The sequence below is a fragment of the Sparus aurata genome, chromosome 11, assembly GCF_900880675.1.
Source record: "Sparus aurata chromosome 11, fSpaAur1.1, whole genome shotgun sequence".
Taxonomy (NCBI): domain Eukaryota; kingdom Metazoa; phylum Chordata; class Actinopteri; order Spariformes; family Sparidae; genus Sparus; species Sparus aurata.
In genome coordinates this window covers 31,804,407-31,830,240 of record NC_044197.1, presented here as the reverse complement: position 1 = coordinate 31,830,240, position 25,834 = coordinate 31,804,407, and the positions used below count along the sequence as shown (strand labels likewise).

General features: G+C 39.9%; 1 protein-coding gene across 1 annotated transcript; it reads left to right on the top strand.

Moving 5' to 3' along the window:
* The first annotated feature begins 1,920 nt into the window (after positions 1–1,920).
* rhpn1 (rhophilin, Rho GTPase binding protein 1) lies at positions 1,921–25,834 on the top strand. The gene is given in 16 exon segments (XM_030432128.1): positions 1,921–2,150; positions 2,343–2,436; positions 5,543–5,658; positions 15,123–15,251; positions 16,770–16,845; positions 17,351–17,428; positions 17,577–17,701; positions 18,149–18,315; positions 18,715–18,902; positions 18,996–19,152; positions 20,324–20,455; positions 20,560–20,754; positions 20,835–20,984; positions 20,987–21,135; positions 23,954–24,106; positions 24,192–25,834. Coding segments are annotated over 16 exon segments (2,139 nt in total). The 5' UTR covers positions 1,921–2,130; the 3' UTR covers positions 24,402–25,834.

Below are 25,834 nucleotides of genomic sequence, written 5' to 3'. Positions count from 1 at the left end.
GTCCCCGGTCAGTGGTTAGTTCTGAAAGTGGTGAGGCTACAACAGCATCATGGAAGTGGTATGATGCCATGGATGAGGCTATAGGTGGCAGGCCGTCCATTACACCCAGTGGTGGTTCTAGACCAGTTTTAATAGGGGGGCCAGGTTGGGGCCGGCTTTTTTGTACACATACAACCCGGAAAAAAGGATAAATCCCTCCTTCAGGCAAAGCAGTGTTTACAATTTCAGCAATATTGATTGGTTAGTAAACTGCTGAGACACTTTATTTCTGCCTTTCCCTTCAGAACAAAATTATTGCAGAAATCTGTCATTGTATTATTAATGCAGACTCCCTGTCAGGGGGGCCACAGGGGGGTCCAGACTCAGAGTTACGGGGGCACTGGCCCCTGTTGGCTCCCCGCTAGAACCGCCCCTGATTACACCTCCTGTCCTTATTGCCTCAGCCAGCCCAGATGCTACTGTATCCTCACCACCCTCCAACACCGAGAGCAGACAGGAGGAAGACACTCCAGTGCGGAATGACATTCTGAAACTCATGTACAGTTTTCAGATATACATTGCTTGATTTCTTAAGCTAACATGACAGAAGCTTTGAGCGTCAAATGAAGATTTTTTTTTTTCTGGTGATCCCTTTTTTAAGTCTGATGTAAATTGCTTTCTCTCCTGTGCATATGTTTTTTTTTTAGTTCCTAATTTATTTTTTTTTACATCTAAACTAGCAAACTAGCAACAAAAAATACTTTAATAAAAAAAAATAACGTTTTCATAAGTGAAGCCAAGTGATTTTCTTTCTTTCTTTATTACTTTCTTTCTTTCTTGTACAACCAATTCAGAAAAGAAAATTGGGGCTGGAGGAAAGAAAAATTGTAATGCTCAATTTCCTCAGTGTTTGTTTTTATAATGCTTATTTTGACCACAGGAGACTGAAATGTACCCCAACTCCATGTTCTAGAAGGGACTAAAAGCATTATTTTTTCCTTTCAGGGGAATTTTGATTTCTCCATGCACTAAACACAAGATACATCTATGTGACGCAAACTTTCCACAGATCATGTGTGTAATGACTGTAAGGATAACGCCATGTTTGGCCAAACTCAGCTCAACAATTCTATGGTCCCACTGCTGGAGCCCTATCGGGTCAATATTCGTAAAAAAAAAAAAAATTCCTGCTGAATTAAGTTTTTTTTCCGTGTTTTCAGATATGGAAAAAAACAAAGAACTAAGAAAGATTATTCTGGCAAACCTGTTTTTTTCCAACAGTTCTCAAGTCACAAATACAGGAGAGAAAACAATTTAGATCAGATTTAGAAAATGGATTAACTAGAAAAAAGTGTTATCATTTGCCCTACAGGGCTCTCATAATGGTGTGCCTTGGTCAGCTCTGTGTCCTAAACTATTTTTTTTTTTATTTAAAAGTAAATAGATTCTTACTGTCTACATATGTTTTAAGATTTGTCAATAGCAGAAGCTCAAAAGAAAGTTTTGAATAGGGTGCTGATACTCTCTGACACATACTTTTCTGGTTTGTAATTGATTAGCCCTGCACTAACTGTTCATATGGATCGCAAACTATGCACAACTTCATGTGAGGGAACACGAAGATAATTCAGATTAATATTGCCGCAGTGTAACTTAAGAGACTCCGTAGAAAATACAATAAAAATTAAGCTATTGTCATTTACATTCATTGTGTAAGCTACACGGAGAGTCCGTACAATCTTTTCGGAGCCCACACATAAGCCACAGCCCTAAGGTTGCCGTAGCAACGGCCCGCGGCGTAGGGGGGGACGCCTCGAGCGGCTGGTAATTGGTCAGATCAGGCTGTCGTTCGGTCATAATCTTCACTCTGATTTGACACATGCACTGTCGTTCTCAAATACTCCAATATGATTGGTTTAGCGTCTACACTCCCGTCCCGCCTCTTTGAATAAGCTGTAGCAGCTGCACACAGTCAGAAAAAAGCAGGCAGAGGAGGTGCTATCACAATGTTATGAGTTAAAGCTGGGCTGTTTTCAGGAGTAAAAAGTTGTTTATTTGAATCTCCTGTTGCCTGAGTTGTGACTTAACTGGGAATTGTACACACTTTTGAGAAATGTAGGTACTTTCGGCCGCATTTGTCGTCACTTCACGATGAAGGAACCTGCGACAAGGCAAGTAGTAACTCGTCAACGTTAGCTAACTTAACAAACCGTTTTAAGTTCATCATTAGTGGCTTGTAAGGTATTTTTTCACGCATATTTTAAAGCTGGCGTTGTGTTTAAAATACAGGGCGATGTGTAGTAAATATGTCCAAGTAGTTACACTTTAGTAAAAAAAATATTGACATTAACGTTACTCCACAGAGAGTTTGAAATGTCCCTGTCAGATGGTGCCTCGGACGACGATATGCCCTTAACGTTACCCCCAGAGGACAGCCACAGTGGGAGCATCCGAAAGGTGAGACACCCACACCCACACCTACACACTACACACACACACACACACACACACACACACACACACACACACTACACATTTACTCTCAGACATATACACATGTACACGCACCAGGGGCATGTGGCCAACTTAAGGAAAGGGTCTGTAATGGTTCTAGGTTCATAAAATAAATGTAAGGTATTTAAAAAGTACATCATGTACAAGATTAACTCCTGTTACCATACTGTACTTAAGCAAGACCCATTTCTTCAATCTGTATAGGGCTGCAACTATTACTGTCGTGCTTGACTAATATGATAGTTATTTCCATCGAGTAATGGACGTATCATTTAATATATAATCTTTTTAAAAAAAAAGTGAAAAATACTACTCACAATATCCCAGAGCTCACACTGACTTCTTCTTGTTCTTTGTCCAACAAATGCTTCAAAAACCAAAGACGCTTCATTTACTGAAGAAGGGTTTTCTGCTAGCTCGTCATTCACTTACTTCACATGTGCACTATGTCATAAAAAAAAAAACTCAGCACATAACCCATTTCTCCGTTTTTTGCACTAACTGGACAATTTTCATACCCATATTTATCATTTATTAAAAACATCACACTGTCACACTGCTTACAATTATACTGTTCATATTATATTGTTTATTTTTTACTATTATTATTGTTTATTGCAATATTACTGTCCTTTGGCTGCAGTGATAAATAAAATTCCCCCTTTGCCGGACAGATAAAGGAATTCTGATCCTGATAAATGACCAAAATAATGCAGCAAATCCCTAGATTAAAGAAGCTGGAACAAGCAAATGTTTCCTGAGATTAGATTTTTTTGGTGGAACAAATGAAACGATTCATTGGTTATTGAAATAGTTGCCAATTCTTTCAATAGACTAATTGTTGCTTCTATAAGTCAGATGATAATATCAAATTAGGTGAACAAATTATGATCTCTCCACATGAGGCTCCTTAGGCAAAGTCTGTGGCTTCATCTCTCAATATTTGGAATCAGTAACATAAAAGACATAAAAGAAGCCCAAAAGTTGATGTTTTTATTGGCAAGTATGACTTCCACCAAAGTATTATGTTGATTTTGTTACCTTAAGCATCATCATGTAAAATGAAGAAAATTAGAAAAGACAGCGTCATAGATTTTAAAACCACCTCATCGAAGTTGTGAAAAAAACAACATACTATCTCACTTATATCTGGTGGCATCTAATTATGGTAACATTGTCAGTGGTACCATCTCAGTTAGGGCTGACCGGTAATGCCAGATATGTAGCCGATGCATATTGTGATATTTAAAGGGTTGTGTGTGAGACATGATTTACATCTTGATATTTTTAAAATCTCCACAAAAGCACCTCATAAATACTAGAACTGGGCGACAAAATCAAATAATGCCTATCACAATATTTTTGATCGAATACCTTAAAATCTATATTGCAAGTCAGAAGAAGAAGAAGAGTCTGGGAGGTAAAAAAAAACATCACTTTACTGTATTACGATGTAATATCAATATATTACTAAGCCGTAATCTCGATACAGTAGAGTTTAACAGGGACATAGAAAAATTAGTGATTTGACATGGTGCCTTTAAGCAAGGCATTTCACCCTCAGCTCCTTTGGTTGGTAGAAGACTGCGATTGCAGCAGCAGTTTACAGATTACATGGTTGTATCTGTGTTGCTAAAAAACAAGACGTGAGCTCAGAGAAAGTCTCCTGGACGTCTGTGGTTTCTAACTGCGGCTTTCAGACCTTATCTGCACAGATGTTGAGCTCCCTCCATCCTCCTGCCCCCCTGATGGTAGAGCAGAGGTGGGAGCTCGGCCAGAAGTCTAATCCATGCAGGCACTCTGAGGATTACTTGACATGCGCATGCTAAACAAACACCTTAACTGGGTGAGAGGGAACCAGAAAGATAAAGCAAGAAAGACTGTGAGAAATTGAAGGCTGTACAAGTTGGCTGTGAGAAGAGGAAGGAAAGGAAAGGGAGTGTGCAGCATATTTACTGTACAGCTGCTCCATCTGTCACCCAACTTTTCATGTGTTTACCTTTAAAGTGTGAAACAGTGGTGCATTGTTTGGTAGATTACTGATTTTAGTGGGCAGGCATTTAACAATCTCTTCTGAATCTCTCAGCAGGCAGACACATGTGCAGCTCTGACATATTACCTTATCCCTTTTCTATTAAACATATTCCCCTCCTGCTGGACCATGACAGGTTATTACCATGTTTAGCATCCTCATGCTCTTCCCTCTTGAGCTCTGTTTCCCCACAGCTCTTACACGCCCTTTGGCACACCAATCGTCTCCAGCATGCTTTCCTGTCCAACATGGACTCTTAAGTCTCCCAGGCAGGTTTTTTTCCCCAAGCTTTACTGTACTTAAACAAAAAAGCCCTTATATATAGCCTATAGCCCACATATAATAGGTTACTGACTAAGTCAAAGTAAGCGTGTGAAATCTATCAGGAAGGCTCTCTTATGTTGTGATAACACTGTGGTCATGGTCAGGAATGGTTTAGAATATCACGTTTTGGCATAACATACTATGCTCTATTGCCACAAACATGGCTGGAAAATGCCCTGCAGTCTTGTTAAAAATATCCAGTGGTTTTACACAAAGATAAGGGTGCTGCTAGCTCGGAGGAGAAAGTCTGATGTGCTGCCCATCAATTTGGTAGAAGGCAAGGGATTTGGAGCACTCAGGTTGCATCCTCAACCCTGGATACTTTATGCCATTTAACTACTGTGAATAAAACAATGGTAGAGCATTTTGAGAAGAAAAATGATGAGCTAAAAGTCAAGGGTAGCTCTGACAAATGACTGCTGAACAGCTCTCATAAATGAAAGCTATCTTCTGAACTACCTGTACCTTCATCAGTGCTGACTTGGAGATGTAGTCTTTCCATTGCTGACAGAATAACAAAATGCTGAAACAATACCATTTATGTGAGACTAGTGTGTCTACACCCAAAACATTTCTGTCTGGCACATTTCACATCTCTTCAGCACTTACAGTAGTCAGATTTGCTGCTACAATTCATCATTCATTATTTCATCACTTGTTTTTCTTTCCCCTTATCTGTATCTTTTTCTGCAGGGCTGTGATCCTTTCGCCCAGACTCAGCGCAGTAAACTACAGCACCGGCGAGCTCGGATCAACCAGCAGATCAACAAGGAGATGCGCATGAGAGCCGGAGCAGAAAACCTGTTCAGGTGAGGTGCTGGGATGAGTCATACAGCAGTTTTTCTCTATATTTCTCTGATAACCTACATTATGGGGATTATATGGTACATTACAGTATTTTGTAAAGTCAAAGTATGTTCCCAGCCTTTGGTTTTTCTAGTTTCAGCTGTTGAGCAACTTTTCATTCAAGGGTTATGTTGAATATCAGGTGCTTCAATTCATCTCTGAGCCAGTATAAAGATAATGTCGCCAGATTAGTTAAAAGAAGGGAAATGATGTCATAACTGAATATTTGCAATAGTGATGGCAGGTTTTTTTTTTAAATAGGAAGAAACTGTTAAGATATGCGTTTTGTTGTCTGCTTTATCAGTGGTTTCTAAGCAATAAGGTGGACTCACTGCTCATCGCAGTCATTTTGTTATGAAACATCACGGCAAGCAAATAAAAGCCGCCACACCTTCAAAATTCAGGCATAAATAAATCCAGTGTTAGAGAAAGGAAATATTTTACCGTCGTCTTTCACCACAGTCTTTGATGTTAACAAGCATGTTAGATATTTCACTTGATAATTAGCTAGAGGATTAAATGGTCACTTAGAGCGGAGTCCTGCACGGGTCACCGCATCCGACCAGTTTTTCCGACACAACTTACATTCCGCACCCGAGCCGACCCGGTATAAATTGATACCGACGCCTGAAGGAAAATTGGACGGACGCAATTTTTAAAAGTGAAAGTAAGACAGCGTAGAGGGAATGAGTTCTGGGAGCGCGCAAGCACGCATGAATGAGCTCATATGAAATATAAATGCTTTTCATTTGTATCGCTAATAATGACTGATGATAAGTGACGCCTTGAAAATGGCAATCGTAAAACCAACCCGCCACTCCAGGCGTCCGCATGTCCTGCCTCTGTGTCCGACACAGTAGCCTACATTATTTTTCACCCGTGCAGGACTCTGACTTAGATAAGTCTTGACTCTCTTGAAACAAATAATTAAAATAGCATTTCTTTACAATATTAGAGTTCATGATGGCTGTGTGAGAGCATTATAACCAAAAAAGAAATTCCCTAAGTAGCCTATGACATAAGTATAAATATTACAGTATGATGACCCAAACTGACGACCGACCCCCCCCCCCCCCCCCCCCGCGCCACAGTCTCAGAAAATACTGGGGGAAACGCTGAACATTCTTCCAAATCATCTTCTCCTCTCTACCATTATACTGAAAAATCCTGTGATGGGAAAAGGTCAGAGATCACTCACCTACAAAACACACACAGACACCAGCACCACCCAGTTTTATGGCTCTTTTGTGTTCACTGTGTGTGGACACACACATTTTTTCATCTGTCTGCTTATGTGTCTTCTCTAGTAGGGATGGGAATGGAGAACCGGTTGTTCTTCAGAACCGGTGCCCATTGAGTCGAATCCTCGGAATTGTTAGCATGCCCGCTTAACGATTCCACTTATCGTTTCAGCTGTTTGCAAATGCGTCATGACGTCACACACACGCTGCGTTGTTTTGGTTTAGAGCTCAGCAAACATGGCGTTGAGGCAGAAGTGCTCTAAAGTTTGGTTGTATTTTAAACGAAAAGACGACCATATGGTCACTTTCAACACTTGTAAAGTTTCCATTTCATCAAAGGGGGGAACTACCTCCAGTATGCAGAAACATTTGGCCACACAGCAATTAATTTGCAGGACTGTCGCGTGTTGATATACTACTACTTAGCGACACAAGTGAGACAAGCAGCAGCAGAGCTAACCACACCATCTGTTATTAATGCCGAAGGTAACTTTAAACTCTCCAGGCAGACCGGGCTCTGTCTACTTAGTTAATGTGAGCGCCATTTCATTATGTCAACTTTTACTACACGAATAATCTCCATTGTTATTGTCCTTAAAATTTAGATGATGTTGACGGCCCGAGTCTGGCTGGCTCAGAGGCTGCAGCAGCTCTCGTGCGCCTCTAGCTACACCGTTTACAGATGCAGGGTAAAAGCCGTTTCACACCAAGTGCGAATTTCCAGGCGGATTATTCGCACGGAAATTTATAAATAACGATTTCATGGGTTATAATGGGAGCTTGCACACCGGGGCGGAACTTTCGTGCAGGGGGCTTTTAATTTGAAAGTACTGACCGTTCTTAGCTTGCTGACACAACAACAAGCTAACACAACCAAACAGCTACAGAGACCGAGGACACGCTCGCATCTCCTGGATCTCAGCAGCTGTCCAGTTGCTCATCTTACTGTCTGTGGATGAAATGATGGACTGACTGCTGTGATCAGCTGTTTCTTGGTTTTAAAACTCCCCGGCTGTGAGTCACACAACAGTGCAGGTGATTAACACCTCCGCCCACCTTACGCACAGGCCGGCACATGGCCGCCTCATTTTTCGATAGCAGGCGAGGCCAAAATAAGTGTACCCTCCAAGGCGGAAAATTGGCGGACCAAAACAGACCCCCATTTTTCCGGCCTCTGTCTAAAACCGCGGACCGAGCTGCCAAAAGGACGACCAAATTGGCAGCTTGGTGCCCTGTCTAAAAACGGCTACTGATTGTGTAGCTTAAGTGCAACATGGAGCTTGAAGATGTAAAGAAAAAAGAGAAAACAGGAGAATTAACTTTGAGCAAGTTTGGAGGAAAGTCGGAGGTATGGAACCATTTTAAACAAGTCGTGGACAGTGACAACAACTCATAATTACAGTTAATGTGTCGGGCCGGCCGGGCTCGGACACAACATGCAAGGGCTCGGGTCGGGCTTGATTTTTTTGGGCCTGATCTAAGCTCTACACTAGCATGCCATGGCATACTGGATAAGGAACATTGCCCTAAGCTATGAGTCCCTGCACCTTACTCTGAGAAGTAGCTCACCTACTTTTAGGCTTTTTCTGAAGTTGCTACACATAATTTGTGTATACTCTGTGCTGCCTCTTCTGATCAGATATTAATTGGAGTTAATACAAACAAATTCGTACTTATTCCCTCACCCAATGAGAATCGATAAGAGAATCGATAAGGTATCGGATCAAGAAGCAATATCGATAATGGAATCGGAATCGTTAAATTCTTATCAATTCCCATCCCTATTCTCTAATGTTTGTGTCTCCTCTACCTTTTTCATATTAATCATATTTCAATTAATCAATTGTTGTAGTTAAATAAATGGTAGTCGAACACAAACGAAGACTGAAGGCCAAAGCAAATGGTTCTGGGTTTGTGTTTGAAAGCAGTTTGCTGTCATTCACTGAGCACATCAAAGTTGTATTGGTGAAAAGCTGAGGGAAATAAAAAAATGAAACAGTTGCAGAACATCAAAGTATTCCTTCTGAGAACATTAGTTTCATCTTTATCCCCTCCAGCTTTTCTTCATCTTTCTTTCTCCTAAAGTATTTCTCAGCCTCTGGTTGATTAAAAATAGGCTTAAAGACACATTTAGTATATATGCATATGTGTGTAGGAGTAGGAGGCGGAAGAGGAGTCACTTCGTTAAAGCAAGGAGCTACTTTCTGCCTCCTTAGTGTTGCTTTATCACAATCTAACAACCAACATAGGACTTGTTTGACTATAACTAATTAAGTCTCCTACAGAACTCTCTCAGCAAAGGATGGATGATAGATGGCAAAGCTGCTTCTTCTTATTTTCATTATTATTTAGTCTGTCTATTATTTAATGCTTTAAATGTACAGGAATTGTAAAAAAAATGACCCAAAGGTGTTTAAGGTGACAACTTCAAATGGTTATGTTTGTGGTCAGCAATCACTTATGACCTCATTCTAGCCTTTTAGATATTATGATTTATGGCCTCTCTTTGTTTTGCGTAAAGGTAAACTATAAACCTTTTGTGTTTTGGACTGTCCATTGGAAAGTAAAATAATTTGAAGATATTACTTTGAGCAGTAGTGAAATGATGATTCTTATTCTTTACCAATTTCTGACATTACAGACAAACCTGTTCATTGACAATACAGATGAGTACAAAAACTCATTAGGTTTAAGTTTATTTGATTTTTAAAGCACATTTTAAAACAGCTGACTGAAGCGCAAAATCTTTGGATAAGAGAAACACATGTCACAAAGAATCGAAAAATCAAAAGCTTAGAAAAATACCAACACAGAAAAACAAGCAGCCTGTACAGATCAGGAGGGTTTAATAGCTTATACAGTATGTAAATGTTTGTTTTGGGCCAAGACTTGAATGAGTCGACAGTGGGGGTGGATGTGATCCACAAGGGCAGGCTGTAAACGGAGTAAACAGAGAAGTGCAGAAAAATCCTCACCTGTAAGAGGCTGGAACCACTGAATATTTGGCATACTTGTTGACTCTGAAAATTTTTAATCATCCAAGTTGTGAATAGTTTTTTCTTCAACAAATTTTATCAAATAGTAACAAGTAGTGGTTGATCTTTCTCCACTTCTGACTGGATTCTGGCTGTTATCCTAAAAGGTGGTGACTCAGTTTAGGGGAAATAAAACAAGCGCTCTGGCCCTTTCTATTGGGACGATGGGTCATACAGACAAAGAGGACCCCCACACAGCCTGTTGGCCTGTAATCAGCCTGCTTTGTGTCCACCTCCTGTCCTGTTCCCATGCAGAGATTCCCAACAGAGCCCCAGAAGCTCATCCCCCACTTATTTGTCTGGCACAGTCAGACCTTTTTTTTTGTCCGTCCTCTTTTCCGGTGAACTGTAACAGTACACACACGCATACATACATACACATGCACACACACACTGTGTAATTACAGATGAAAAGAGGGGTTGTAACTCATCAGGGTTTGTGATTGGCTGATGAAGATGTCATGCATGTTGCAGAGTGGCAATTCAGCTGAGCGGGGAGTAACAAGTTCAATCCTGGTCTATATTTCAGTTGGTTGGTTATTACAAAAATCAGAGAAATTTTCAGCTCCTCAGTCAATGTGTACACTCAGAGTAAGAAAGTAATTTTCTCTCCACAGCTGCGGTAATGGTGTGCGTGCAAGTGGGTGTGTGTGTGAGAAGGGGATATTTGGCAGCCCATTTAAAGCTGACTAATCAGATTGCTGTTGGCTTGATCCTAGATATATATGTGTGTGTGTGTGTGTGTGTGTGTGTGTGTGTGTGTGTGTGTGTGTGACAGAGGGACTGACAAATGAAGAGAGAAGTGAAGGTAAAATGGTCTAACTGGACAGATTAACATTATTTACAGTAGCGCAGACCTGAGAGCATGTTTGAGCCCAGTTTGGTCATGTGTTCAGGAATTACAACTTTCACTTACTACACCAGACACTGGGTGTGTTAAAACACAGTTTCTTTGTTTTTTTTTAACATCTGCCTCCTACAAGGTCTGTTCAAATTAACAGAGTAAATGTACGCAAGTCATGTTTTAGATGTTTGAGTTACAGGGGTCCACAGTAACAGTTGACAGTTCACTTTCGAGAAATCTTTAAACATTACAACAGCTACACTACTGGTGGGACTATTTAGTATATATATATATATATATATATATATATATATATATATATATATATATATATATATATATATATATATATATATATAAGATTTTTTAATAGATACTGGAAAAAAAATTACAACATTTTACCAGATAAAACTATAAAACGAAGAAAACTATCTAACAGTGCTCACTGTATGTAGAACATATTCAGGCTGCCCATGCGTGGTTTGTGTGTCTTTGTGTGTATCTATTTCTCCCCATCTTAACAGTGTAGATTTATAGAAAAGTATGCCAGAATCATTCATTTGTGTGTATGATATTACTCATCTTGTGGATTCAGTGCAGTTGTGCTGTCCTCCTCTTCAAAACACTAAACTGAAGTCTGTTCATCACACATTTTACTCATTTACATTTAACCTAATTTCCCCTCTTGGTTTAACAAAATCATCTATCTCTCTACCTATGTATCGTCTTTTGAATTCTCCGTCTGTCCCTTAGAGACACATGGAAAGCTTTAAGGATTTAGTAGTTTTCCTGGAACACGTTTTCGAATATTGTATATCATCAGATACCATATCAACCCAGTGATGCCTCAAATTTCCAGAAACGTTGTGTGTCTTTGACCTCAGACCTCCACACAATAGTTTGAGCTCTCCTCCCCCATGATTGGAGGAGGGGTGCAAGGTCTTGAGGTGAATGAAACTCAGGATGATGGAGGAGAGGGTGGAGAGATGATAGTTGCATAAATTAAAGAAGCTTATTGTCTGAGAAAAGTCTATGACTGGGTGTGTTTATGGTGTCATGAATGCAGATTCTCCTTTAAGGCAGCTTTAGAGGTGAAATGTGTTATTTGATGCTAAGCTAAGGGCACACAGTAACACACCATCCCTGACACATGGTACTATTTGATCAGGCCTGTTCCAACTTTGGTGACTAATTTCTTACTTGTTCATTACAATAGACATGTTTTGTGTCAAATTCAGATAAGTGTTTTTGAAGCTGCGCCGATCCATTAATACAGGGTTTCCACGGGGTCTTAAAAAGTCTTAAAGTCTAGAATTTGACGATCTCAATTTTAGGCCTTAAAAAGTCTTAAATACGCCCATATTTTGCACATAGGTCTTAAATTACATTTAGTTAGGTCTTAAATATGTACATTCATTTACTGCTTCCGTCGTCGCCTTTTTTTTTTGTTTTGTTTTTTTTTTGTTTCGGGGAAATGTGTTGGTGAGATTCACAGTCGGTTCCGTGCGTTGTACTTCTGTCTGAAGTATGAAGGAACGCAAGAGGCATTTTGCCAACAGCCCGGTCGGAATTTATCGCCGCACTCTTCACCAGTTCCGGAAAGACTTTGACTGTGGAATCTGCTACAACTATGTGAAAGTGTATATTTAACAAGTGTTGGCTTTAACATCCATATTTCAGTTGGTTAAAAGCCATGCTTGATAATGAATCTGAAGCACAGTGCACGCTCTGCAAGAGGACCCTCAAATTGGGCACATTTGGTGTAAAAGCGCTGGTGTCACACACAAAATCGGAAAAACACCGGTTAGCTTCTAAAAGTCTCCAGCGAAGTCATGCTATCACACACTGCTGTACGCCTTTGTCACCAGTTCCCGGTCTAAGTTCGTCCACTTCTGCTCGACCCGAATTCTGACGTCTCGTAGTCAAGCGACATTCAAACCTTCTTCATCTCAACTCTGACGTTGAAATCGGAGGTGCTTTGGATTTTGAACACCGTGTGTGTGTACAGTTTGTGTGCACACACATGTATAATAATACTGGTGTTTGTGTACAAAATAAATAATAAATAAATATATAAAGAAAAAAACAGGGCTATTATAGTTAATAAATTAAATTCCCAGATAAAAACTAAACTAAAGCTACTTAATCACGTGTTAGACTAATTCAAACTAAACTTAAATAAAAAGCAAACTGAAAAAACAAATTAAAATAAAAACTAATGAAATTTTAAAACTATAATAACTCTGTGCAATTGCTCTGTGAATGGCAATAGATTTAGTTATTTTTGAAAGTAATTCAGGGACTTTATTTTTCCTTGCTTTTTCGTACTTCGGGTAGGTCTTAAATTTCGTTGGAAGTGGTCTTAAAAAGGTCTTAAAAAGTCTTAAATTTGACTTGTTCAAGCCTGCAGAAACCCTGTAATAACTCTTTAGTCGATTAAATCGATTCTCAGCAAATATTTTCTTTCAGTCTTTTTCACACATAAATTTCAGTTGCTGTTTCCAGGTTGGACAAAAGCAGCATTCTGAATACGTCACTTTCGGCTTAGGCAATTGTGATGAGCATTTGTCAGTTTCTTGACCGTATAAACAGTTTATCTATTAATGATGAAAATAATTAGCAGACAAATTGATGAGGAAAATAATTACTAGTTGAAGTCTCAGTTTTTTCCACTATCAAATGATAGGGATCAGTAGCATGAGCAACAGATGAAGTGGAGATACATGACTAATTTTTTCCATAATACTATTATATAAAGCATCAGAACAAAGAATTGTTTAATTGATACATTTATTCATGAAATAATCTAAAAGAACTAAGTTGCCTTTAAATTAAGTTTTAGAAGTGCTACTACTGGTCATTTTATCATCCATTGATCTGTACATTATTCAACTGCTCTGTCCACTTTTTTACTTGTTCCCATGATACCTTGCCCAAATTATGAAAGGACTTCCAGCACATCCTGTACCTTAAGGGTAACAGGAAGCATTATTATTGCTTAGCCCATATACAGTGGTGATTGAAAGTTTGTGAACCCTTTATAAATTTCTATATTTCTGCATAAATTACCTAAAAAGGCATCAGATTTTCACACAAGTAGTAAAAGAAGCCAATTAAACAAATAAGACAAAAATATTATTAATAAATATTTATTTATTGTGGAAAATGATTACTTATCCGGTGTTGCTTTCAGTATCTGGTGTGACCCCCTTGTGCAATAATAACTGCAACTAAACCTTTTCGGTAACTGTTGATTAGTCGTGCACATCGTCCTGACATTTTTAAATTTAGAATTTGCTGGTATGATTCCGAATTCATTGTTCCATCAATGATGACAAGCCGTCCTGGCAAAGATGCAGAAAAACAGGCCCAAACCATGATACTACCACCACCATGCTTAACAGATGGAAAGGGTTCTTATGATGGAATGCCATGTTTTCCTTTCTCCAAAGATAACCCTTGTCATTAAATCAAAAAATTCTATTTTGGTTTCATCCATTCCAAAAACATTTTTCCAATAGCCTTCTGGCTTGTCCACGTGTTATTTAGCAAACTGCAGACAGGCAGCGATTTTCTTTTTGGAAAGCAGTGGATTTCTCCTTGCAACCCTGACACGCACACCATTGTTGTTCATTGTTCTCCTGACAGTGGACTCGTTCGTTTCTTCTTTTTTTTTCCCGCTAGGACTCATGAACATTAATTTACCCTGGGGTCTTTTGTGACCTCACTGATGATTATACGTCTTGATCTTGGAGTGATCTTTGGGGGGGTTTTGCGATTGACATTTTCAAGGTGTCACGTCCAAAAAAAAATAATGATAATAATGATCATTATTAGCAACACATCTACAAAAATAAATTGCGTCCGTCTAATAAAGGGTGCGGGTCGGGTGTCGGTATTGATTTATAGCGGGTCGGCTCGGGTGGAATATATATTGTGCTACTGTCGGAAAACGGGTCGGATGCGGTTTTAATTTAAGGCTTTTAAGTCATTAAAAGTAATGCAAACAAAAGAGAATGACTGAAACGTCGGTATGCGCTAGGAAAAGCGGTAATATTTTTTCACATTCCATAATTAGACTATGGCGGGCCGCCACAGTCTCGTCAATGTATGGAAAACACTGAATTTCAATACAACTTGTACAGTTTAGGAGGTGGGAGTGTCTGTGATGTTGGTGCTTGAAACTACTCCTGCTCAGTGGCAATAACTGATTTACAGTGTGTGTGTGTGTGTGTGTGTGTGTGTGTGTGTGTGTGTGTGTTTGTGTGTGGGTGGGTGGGTGGGTGGTTGTGTGTTGATTTTTGCAGGGCGACCACAAACAACAAGGTGAAGGAGACGGTGGCTCTGGAACTCAGCTTTGTCAACTCCAACCTGCAGCTGCTCAAAGAGGAGCTGGAGGAACTCAACAGCAACATGGAGGTCTATCAGACAGACAGGTAAATGGCTGACTGATGCATGTACACACACACTTGTCTTTCTAAACTTATGAGAACCCTCACTGACATACTTTCCTGGCTCCTAACAACAACCCTGGCTGAACCCTAATTCTAACCCTTAACTAATTCCTAACACACAAGAAGCCCTTTAACAAATTAATAACTGTATAAAATGTGCTCAATTTAAGGAGAATTTGTATCTTGTATCGTCTTTCCAAAATCACCAACTCTTTTGGTAAAAAAAACCCTTAATTTACCTCATTAGTTTTCTTTGTAAGTTACCACATCTAACACAGTGAATTATACGGCTTTACCAAAAAGAAAGTTCGAAGGTTCAAAGCTTCATTCATATCATCAGCAATGACATTTCGAAACCTTTGAATGCTGCACAGCGTTTTCTTCTTATTTCTGCATCTCAGTTGATTGAGGAGTCTCATTTATTAGCTTGTCAAATGCAGACATATCATATTCTGAAACTGCCATCACTTGGCACTCAGTGTTTTATTCAATCTGATGATAAAAAAACGTAAGCGTAATAACATCAAAGTATAACTGCAGAAAATTTCTTTCAAGTTTGGTTGTAGTGAGCTTTACAATGATAAAATTACTGTTTCTGTAAATGGAATCTGGTGAATTTGGCAAGAGCAGCGTACAGTAGCAGCTGTTTGTGGTTAAACAAAAAGATTTTTACTCTTTAACAAATGGGTCTCTCTGTAGGGATAGTTATTGTAAAACTGTCAGACACTTAAAATAACAATCTGAGCCTGTCAGTGGAAATACAAGCATTTTTTGAGGATTTACTTTGACTGTTGATTTTACCCACAAAGATCACGTTGCAGCCTGTGTCACGGCTGAGGTGGTATACTGGAATGATCCAAACCATTTGTACTCATTAGTCACTTACGCACCAAAATATATCTACATAGAGCCAGGTTAAATGATAACTAAAATCCTCTTTAATAAAAATGTCAAGGTCTAAAACATGATAGGTTCCCACAAAGACAGAATTACACAAGCACACACACACGGATAGTGCACTTTTTGAATACAACAATGTAATGGATGCTTTGTTGTCACCATTTATAATTGTCATTAGGCTACTGAGAGTGATCTGGAATTCATGACACAAATAATAAATGGGCGTGTGCGTGTTTGTGTTTGTGTGCAGTCCTTCTCAGCCAGGAGATGTTTTTTTCCCTGTGCAGCTCGGAGTCATGGGGGAGATAAATCCCCTGATTAGAGTGTCATTAATGACCCCGTGGTGCGTGTGCGTGTTTATGTTCATTGTGAATGGGAGGGGTCACTGTGGGGGGTGTTGGGGCTATAAGGGTTAATACTTGGATTTAGCTTTGCTTATAAGCAGGATGAAGCTGTGAGCAGTGAGCCTGCTGGGTTTGGGTGAAGACGAGCAGATGGTAGTGCTGACCTGACTGTTATTGTGTATTTACTACTCTGTCATAGTGGAACCTGTGATAGATCACACACACCAACACACAGTTTTTATTTCTTATTTCACAGTGAGGCCATCAATGTTCCCATGATCCCACTGGGATTAAAAGAAACCAAAGAGGTGGACTTCACAGTTTCTATCCAGGTGAGGATGTCATCCATCTAGTCATATTTCATCCCCTTGATTTCTCTCATTTAGAGAATTTTCTCTTCAATGGGAGAAAAAACGTGACTCTTGTATGTAACATATTGGAACAAGGTAGTGGAGGTACATCACTGTCCTTATTTCACAAGCAGTGTTTAATCTTATTTGTTGTGATAAATACCAAATTAAGGTCACATCCCAAAAAGTGTTAATGCATCTCTTTAACCACTTTCACACTGCCCTTACAAATCACATTGCCTGTAAAAGTTACAGATATAACTTTGACACTTACCATGATGCATGGTGGATCAGGATCTCAATCACAATACATTATAACAGCATCCATATGATCCATCCATATGTATCCATATGTAATTTCCATCTTAAAAAAAATGCCGCTACTAAAAGCACAGTCAGGTCTTCTGCAGTTTGTTGGGATATTAGAGAATACTTGAGCTTGACCAGATTTGTCTTCATGTGACTGTCGGTCTGTCTCCCCTCACAGGACTTCATCTGTGAGCACTACGGAGAGGACAGTTCACTCTATGACAAGGAGATCAAGGAGCTTATGGAGCTCAGACAGGTTAATAAATACTCTCATAGAACTAAAATGAGCATCGATTTAGTTATGTCGAAGGCTGGTTTTCATTGAAGGGGGTTTCTAATCTTGTTAGGATGAGAGGAAAATTATCTGTCTGTAATATAACATGTTTGTCGGTGTTTTGGGCCAGGCCATGCGTACACCCAGCCGTAACCAGGCTGGCCTGGAGCTACTTATGGAGTACTACAATCAGATGTACTATCTGGACCAACGATTCTTCCCTCTACACAGGAACCTGGGTGTGCACTTCCACTGGTACGATACCAGCACTTTCTCATCATCAGATCATATGTTTCACAGGTGAAACACATGATCTGTTGAACTGGAGTCGTGTGACTGTGAAAATATTCACATTTAAGAAGCTGGAATCAGAAAATGTAGACTTTTTTTCTTGAATTACTCAAACTGATTTATCGATCATCAAAACAGTTGGCAATTAATTTTATAGTTGACAGCTAATCAAACAATCGTTGCAGCTCTGGCAGCCTCATCTATGTTTTTAGTTTCATTGTCCTGGTGCCTTGTCTTTAAAAGTGTGGAGGACTATGTATATGTAAATTGGTATGAAAGTGATGATGATGCAAACACTCCTAATTAGCCCTAAATCTAAAATGATACGCTTTAACCTCAAGATCATAGTTGTATTTTAAATAAGTGTTCATTTAGATGAAGTAATTTGATTCCCTCTGGTCTGTCTCTCAGGTATGACTCTCTGACAGGGGTCCCGTCCTGTCAGCATACGTTGGCCTTCGAAAAAGGAAGTGTGTTGTTCAACATCGGTGCTCTGTACACACAGATTGGAGCACGGCAGGACCGCTCTGCAACAGCTGGAATAGACAAAGCTATAGATGCCTTTCAGAGAGCTGCAGGTACTGAAACCGAAAATACTCACCTGGATGTTCTATCAGCCTTTTGTCTCGATTTCAAACATGCAACAATGTTTTACACGAAAACATCCAAGTCTGTTTCACCTTATTTGCCAGGTATACTGTAGTTCAATTTGTATCATTTTATCAATCAATTTATCAGTCTTTTTGATACTTAAAGCAGCAGCTAATTATTGTTTTCATCATTGTTTAATGTGATGTAACACAGAGAAAAGCAGCACAATTCTCAATAATCAAAAGCTGAGACAAATAAATTTTTGGCATTTTTGCTCGACAAATTACTTGAATAAAAAAAGGGCACTCAAAATTGTTGTAAATTGACTATTTTTAACTAACTTAACATATTTATGTGTCTATGTTCATTTCCTTGTGTGTGTTTAGGTGCATTTCATTACCTGAAGGAGAATTTCTCAAACGCTCCAAGCCTGGACATGAGTAGTCCATCGCTCTGCATGCTGGTACGGCTCATGGTTGCCCAGGTGCAGGAGTGTGTGTTTGAACGTATCACACTCACCACACTGGACATGAACTTCACGTCTCAACTGCATCTGGCACAAGAGGCTGCACGGGTGAGTGAACACGTCTCTGGTTGTGTTTTGTTGTCCCTGCTGATATATAGAGATGTTGTGCTCATGCTGTGTTTCTGTGTGTGTCTCCTGTAGGTGTCAGATGTGTACTTGTTGGTACAGCAGACCATGACGCAGCCTCTGATGAAGGACTATGTGCCGTTTTCATGGGCGTCAATGGTTCAGGTCAAATCTGAACACTTCCGTGCCCTCTCACACTACTACACTGCTGTTGCACACTGCAACCACATGTGTAAGTCACACCAAACCACTGAGCATTTTAATATAAGCAGGGGGGTGTTCACACTGTTGTATCCAACTATTTCCCAAACCAGATGCAGTTGATCAAATTTTGATGGTCTTTGTTGCACATCAGAAAAATAAAAGGAATGATAATGTACAAAAAACTTGCAAAAAGAAAAGCAAGATAAAAAAATGACATTGTGCAGAGATGGTTCTCATGGTGGGACAGCAGTCAAACAATAGGCTCCATAAGAAAAGTATACCTCTGCCCCCTCTCATGTAAAATAGCCTAAAGCCTGTGTCACACTAACCAAGCATTCTCCAGACATAGGGAACATTCTTGTGTTGGCAGTTGTCTTAGTGGCCAATCACACTGAGACAAATTGCTAGAAACGCAATGTACTTCCAACAAAAACCACTGTTTTCATGTGGCCCGGTGTTCATTCTTCTCTTGTGTGGTGTGTCACATATTTCTACCGTTTTTTAGACGTGCATAAAAGTTTAAATGCCAACTTTTTAGCTACATTTCATTGCCCTTTGGCACACAGTCCATTTGCAACGGTGCACCAAACTGTTTGGCCCAACATGCTTTTCCAAGGTGGTTTTGAAGCAGCTAAACCTGTAGTAGGTGAGGTCATCAGGGCTGCCCACACCCACATCGCATTGGTCAGACAAAACAGTTCAGAACAAAACTACCTCAAAATGGAGAGTTAAGGATTATCTACTGTAAGTTAGATACTTGTACTATTATGTTTAAAAATGGCAAGTCATCTTCAAACATGTGCGAAATATATATTTATAAATATCTGGAGCAGGTCATGGTTATTAAGAAGACAATACAAGAGCGCTTTTCATCTTTGTCATAGGCTTGAAGACAAAGACAGATCTGCTTAACCCTGACTCTGACTTAACCTGTCCAAACAAAGACACTTTGGTGGAGAATGTTTGATTAGTGTGCCACGACTTTAACATGGGGATTCTTATAATCAAGAAGTATCTTTAGTGTTTGTTTATTAGGAATTACAATTACTTTTACCAAATGAAATGAAAAAACATGAATTTTGAGGTTTTCAGAAGCTTCTTCTTTCCATAGAGACTCACTCACCTTTGATAATTCTTACCCAAAATTAGCTTTGCATTCTGTATCTACAGCTATGAACTTTAAATGCATTGATTTGCAGTGTCTACAGAGGGGGAGGAGGGGGAGGGTGGTGAAGAAGCAGAGAGGGCTTTCCTCCAGTTTTACATCAACGTTCCTGCAGGACCAAAACTCAGCCAAGTTTTACGTGACCCTGAAAAAAGTAGAAAGCTTGGTGAGTTCATGTGCATGAAGAAAATGTTCATATGTAGTCCTGTTCTATGGAGTTAAGCTTTGTGCAAACATCAGGGATGTTATTTTAAAAAACACTGTCTTTAGGTAAAGCTCACCTGCGACGTGCAGTCATCAGACATGAGGAGGCCATGCGTGTTCACAGTCTGTGTAAGATCCTGAGGAAGATGGACATCCTGCAGGACGTGCTGTCTCTCATGCACAAACGCTCTTTGGACAAGTACTCAGAGCTTGACAGAGAGGATGACTTTGATGAAACCGCAGAGGCTCCAGAGATACAGTGTGAGTATCTGTTTCATGTCTTATCAATAATATGCTATGGTTAAATGACAGGAAGTGAATGTGGTGTCTTCTCTTATCAGCTCACACCCATCAAAAACCGGACATCACTCCACCAAACTTCTCTTCAGTCCAAGTCACTGATATCTTCCAAAAATTGGTAAGTCATGTTCATTCTCCCATTAAAAATCGTAGTCCTGATACTTGTTTTGAAGATGAAACGTCACTGTGCTGCAGGGGCCTTTGTCCGTGTTCTGTGCTCGGGCTCGCTGGGGCCCCATACGAGTGATCTGCCTGCAGAGGGGAGAGGGTGGCCTGGGGCTCACACTCAGGGGGGACTCCCCCGTCCTGGTGGCTGGAGTGGTGCCTGGAGGCTGTGCAGCGGTAAGAAAATCCAGACTTCATCTGTATCAGTTAAATTAGTCAGCTCATGTGTTCCACAACTTGTGAAGTACAGAAGCCCTTTTTTTCTGATAATTCATTCCTATCTAAATAGTTTTCTCTGCTGTGTTTATCAGGCATGAAAATCACTCACCTTTTGGTGAAATTTGCCGTTTTTAAACCAAAATAGGTGACCTACGTGAATCGGGTAGATCTGATGAGAAATTTTTTTTGGGGGGGGGGGGGGGGGGGGGGGGGGGGGGGGGGTATGGACAGGACATGGAGGTATACCAGAGATTATCAGTGAACTGCAATATTTTTGTCATTTTCCAGTAAAAATATATATTTTTGCTTTCTTCTTGCGTCTCAGGGGAGTGATGTCACGTACGCGACAAGTCAGGTTTTCCTCATGAGGACAACTCACGTGTAACACCACGCAGCGACACAAACACAAACAACAATTGAGGGAGGAAAGAGATGCACGTTTTCTAGCTGGAAATATAGTCATTATTTTGAGTTTAAGAAAAACCCACAAATGCTTGATCAAGGGCTGGCCTGGCCCGGCCTGATTATAGTGGCGGGAAATATCGACCTGGGCTTGGACTCGAGCAGAGATTCTAAACTCTAGGGGACTGACTGGAGGCTGAAGGTAAAGTTGGCGCAAGCTAACGACGTTAGCTTTTTGTGTTGGGCTAAACTAGAAGTTAAACCTAACATTAACAGTGTTTTTCTAGAATGAGTGTGTAAGGAGAGAAAGATGATGTGGTTGTCAAACAACTGGATGCAGGGATCAAGTGCAACTGGAACTGGTCTTGGCTCAAGCTAGAAGGCAAAGTCACAGTAAAAGGACAAGAGCTGTCATTCCATCTAGCAGATGTGTTCAGGAAGATCAGTAAGCGGGGATTTTCATGTTGCATTCACTGTAAGAAAGACATTAACTGTGCAAACAAGGGCAGCCATGCACTGCAGACACACTGTCAAACAGAAGTGCACAAGAAGAAGGTTCAGCAAATGTGTATAGATAGATACTTTATCATACATTCATACTGTCTTGAAATTCTGCTTGATTTTTCTCTCAAAATGCATCAGATTGATGCTTTTAAATATGAAATATTCAAAATTTTGGGGGTAGCATGCCCCTGGAGACCCCCCAAGGGGGTCGTATCCTTCTCACCTTTTAACCCCTGACCAGTTTTCATGCCAGGTTTATGATTTGATAAATGGTGTGAAAAAAAAAAAAAGTTTTAGCAGCTTTTTTCCCATGTATAAAAAGACATGAAAACTTCAGGAGAAAAAATATGCATGTGTTAAATAGAGTGGGAAAAAAAATTTCATTTTTGACACCAGTTGGTGGAAAAACTGAAGGGATTCTTTTTTCTTTGAGAATTTTAAATAATTATATGTAAACAAAGAAAATGTAACCTTTTCCACCTGAAAATGTTCTGTTTTTCCCAGGAGAAAAGAAATGTATTAAGCATGGGGAAGAATGGAGGACTTAAAGGGATATTCCGGTGTAAGTTTAATCCATGGTCTAACACACCGTGAAACTTTCTTAGACTCCCTCTCGAGAGATAAAGTTTGCAGACCGCTAGCTAACGTAGTTTTAGCATGACACACGACAACATTACATAGCAGTAAATGGGTCCAAATATAAAACTACCATCAAAAAGCCACAAATAATGCTCAGAACAGCATCAAACTTAAGCAACATTAGAAACAGGGTCCCATCACATATTTCGAGGCATCAAACATTTGATATCATTGCCGGATTTGTCGGAGTAGATAAACAAATCTCACCACCCTAGAAGCCCTCCTTGTTGTGGGGAAGCCCCGTGAGTCGATTATCGATTGCAGTAGAGTTCCGCAGCTCAATGATGATCATTACTGCGGGACTCTACTGCACTCGGTAATCGACTCACAGGGCTTCCCCACAACGCGGTCATTTCTGAGGATGCTAAAACTACGTTAGCTAGTGGTCTGCAAACTTTATCTCTCAAGAGGGAGTTTAACATAGTTTCACGGTGTGTTAGACAAGGATTAAATTTACACCAGAATATCCATTTAAGGCTCTTGTGGTCAAAATGAGTATTACACAAATGATTACAAAAAAAATCACGAGAAATTTCTTCACTTCCCCATCAGGGCTCCCATACATTAAGGTCAGAATCTCTGGGAAATTGATTTGTTGTAGATTTTCAAGACGTGTTATCAATATACCAAAATGCCTCTGGATTGGACTGGATAGACATACAATCATAGTGTTAAGCCAGGTAAAGCTACTGGAAGGAACTTTAATTTTTTTAAGCTCGTTAGCTTGTTTGTGTTGGCTTTACACAGACTCAGTTTGGCCAAAAGACACCAGTTAGTCTCTTTTAAACAGAATCAACGGCAGTGCAGTAGTGCACTTGCTGTACGAAAGTTGAAACAGACCTTTAAATTAGGCCCTGTAGATCTAATGAGGGAAGATCTATCAAATGGATTACTTATTTCTCCTCTCAGATTTAATCCAAAATAGTTTCTGGTTGACTCATAAGGTAAAATCTGTGAAAATATACGGAATCGAAACCTGTATAAAAAGTAAATGTATCAAACCTGCCCCATATTAGATGATGGTTCTGAGTGGCTCCTTGCAAAACAAGGACAGAGGGAAAACTGTCTAAACATGAGTGGGGCCATAGCTAATTCAGCTTGAGCTCCCAGATTCATCAAAGTTCTCAGGCTTTTATAAACTTTAACATGGTTGATGCGATGATGATTGGTTGCGAAATTGAAGGGTATATAACACTTTAGTGATTGACACATGTTGTTTGTGTGTTTGCAGGAGGCGGGACTGAGGGAAGGCGACTACATAGTAGCAATAGACGGACAGGACTGTAAATGGGCCAAACATGGCGAGGTGGTCAACATGCTGAAGAGCTGCAGCGACAGAGGAGTGGAGCTCAGTGTGGTCACACTACACTCACATGAATCACAGGTAAGCAAGTGTGTTTGTGTGTTTGAGGCTGTTGTTTCAATATGCGTGTGCAAATGTGACCGATACTTTACCTTTGTGTTTGCAGGTAGAAAGGAGAGCCATCATGCTGTCCCACTGCAGCAACAAAGAAAACACACGGCAGCGTCTGCTAGGTGGAAGTAAGGGCCAGAGCTCCGCCTCTTTGTTGAACTGGAACAGGAAGAAGAAGAGGGAAGGCAGTGGTGTCACCAAGAGACTAGGAAGCACTTTCAGTTTGTCGTTTGGAAGCACCAGAGACGCCGAGGCCATGTACTGAGACAGGACTACACAGGAACCACTCAGGGAATGACAGCAGTGGAGCACACTGTAAGATTGGGACCACGTTCAGACCAGCTGCAGTGCTGCACCAGGAAACCCCCTGATGGGGATGGTGATGCTGCAGAGTGCTTTGATATACAAGCACAAGCATAGCCATGTGAAAATGTGCTACAGCATGGTCCAATGTATCTGCCAACTTTTTTGTGGGAGCACACATACCAGGTAAAACAACCTCTAAGTACGGTACACGAGGATTTAAGCAATCACATTCTGTATCGGCTAATGCACCTCGATTATTTCTGTCCATAATGATCCAATGCTGTCATGTTGCAATGACATAGCAGACAAGGTTTGTAGTGAAATTTTAGAAAGACATTACTGAAATATTCTTGTACTCAACTTTACACAAAATGTGTATTGAAATCAATGTAACTTCACTAAAATATTGAGAGGACAAAGCAGAATTAACGAGCATGCACCACATTTCTTGTGTCTTTTGTAATCCTGAAATGGTCACCTGTTGAACCACTGAAGTGCTCCACAAACCATCTGAAACTTATTGATTAGAATCAGTTGATTCTCTGATACTTCACTTACAAGTATGATGCTCGACTTGTCCTCAGATCAGTATTTTGGAGAATATTATTGTTTAGTTTTGTCACTTTTTAGATGATTAAAAGCACTTCAGAGGTTTTTTGTGGGTATTTTTAATAAACTGTGAATATTGAAAAGGAGAGATCTCTTGACAACAATGTAGTTGTGAATTGGCATTACAAGTTGTGTGTGAGAATGTGAACAGTTATTGAAGTCCAGCCACTTTACTGTGAGTTAGTCAGCCAATATAAGGAACAATGGATGACGATGTTAGTAAGAACATTTTTTATTTTAATTAACATTGTTTGAACTTTTTGTAAGATTTTGATACAACTAGAATTCTGAGAATTGTAGCACATTATTGTTTGATCCAGCTAAAACTCACCGCTGTCAATTTCTGTTTTGTTTGTGCATGTTTGTGCCATCTGTGATCCAGAGTGCCGAGGAGAGGAGACAAATACAATTGTTTCTCATGATCTTTGTTTTGGATTCCTGTATTGATTAAAAAAATAATAATAATTAAGTGTGTGTGAGTACAAAAGCTAGGGTTGAGAATGTATGCCAGGATCACAAAATAGGAAGATAATGACATTCATTTCCAATTTGAAGAAAACAAACTCGTCATGTTGCAACGACAAAGTGACAGACAAATCTTCCTATGACGCCCTCCTCAGTTCTCTGTACTTAGTGTGTGAGCAAGTAAATGTTTGTCATGAGGAATCCTTTTTTCTTTGCATTTGTGACTGAATATCTGACCATCCCTCAACGACTGCATCTGGGGATTTGCACAGTATTTTTTCATTTGTAAATAAAGTAAAAGTGAATTATCTGCTTTAA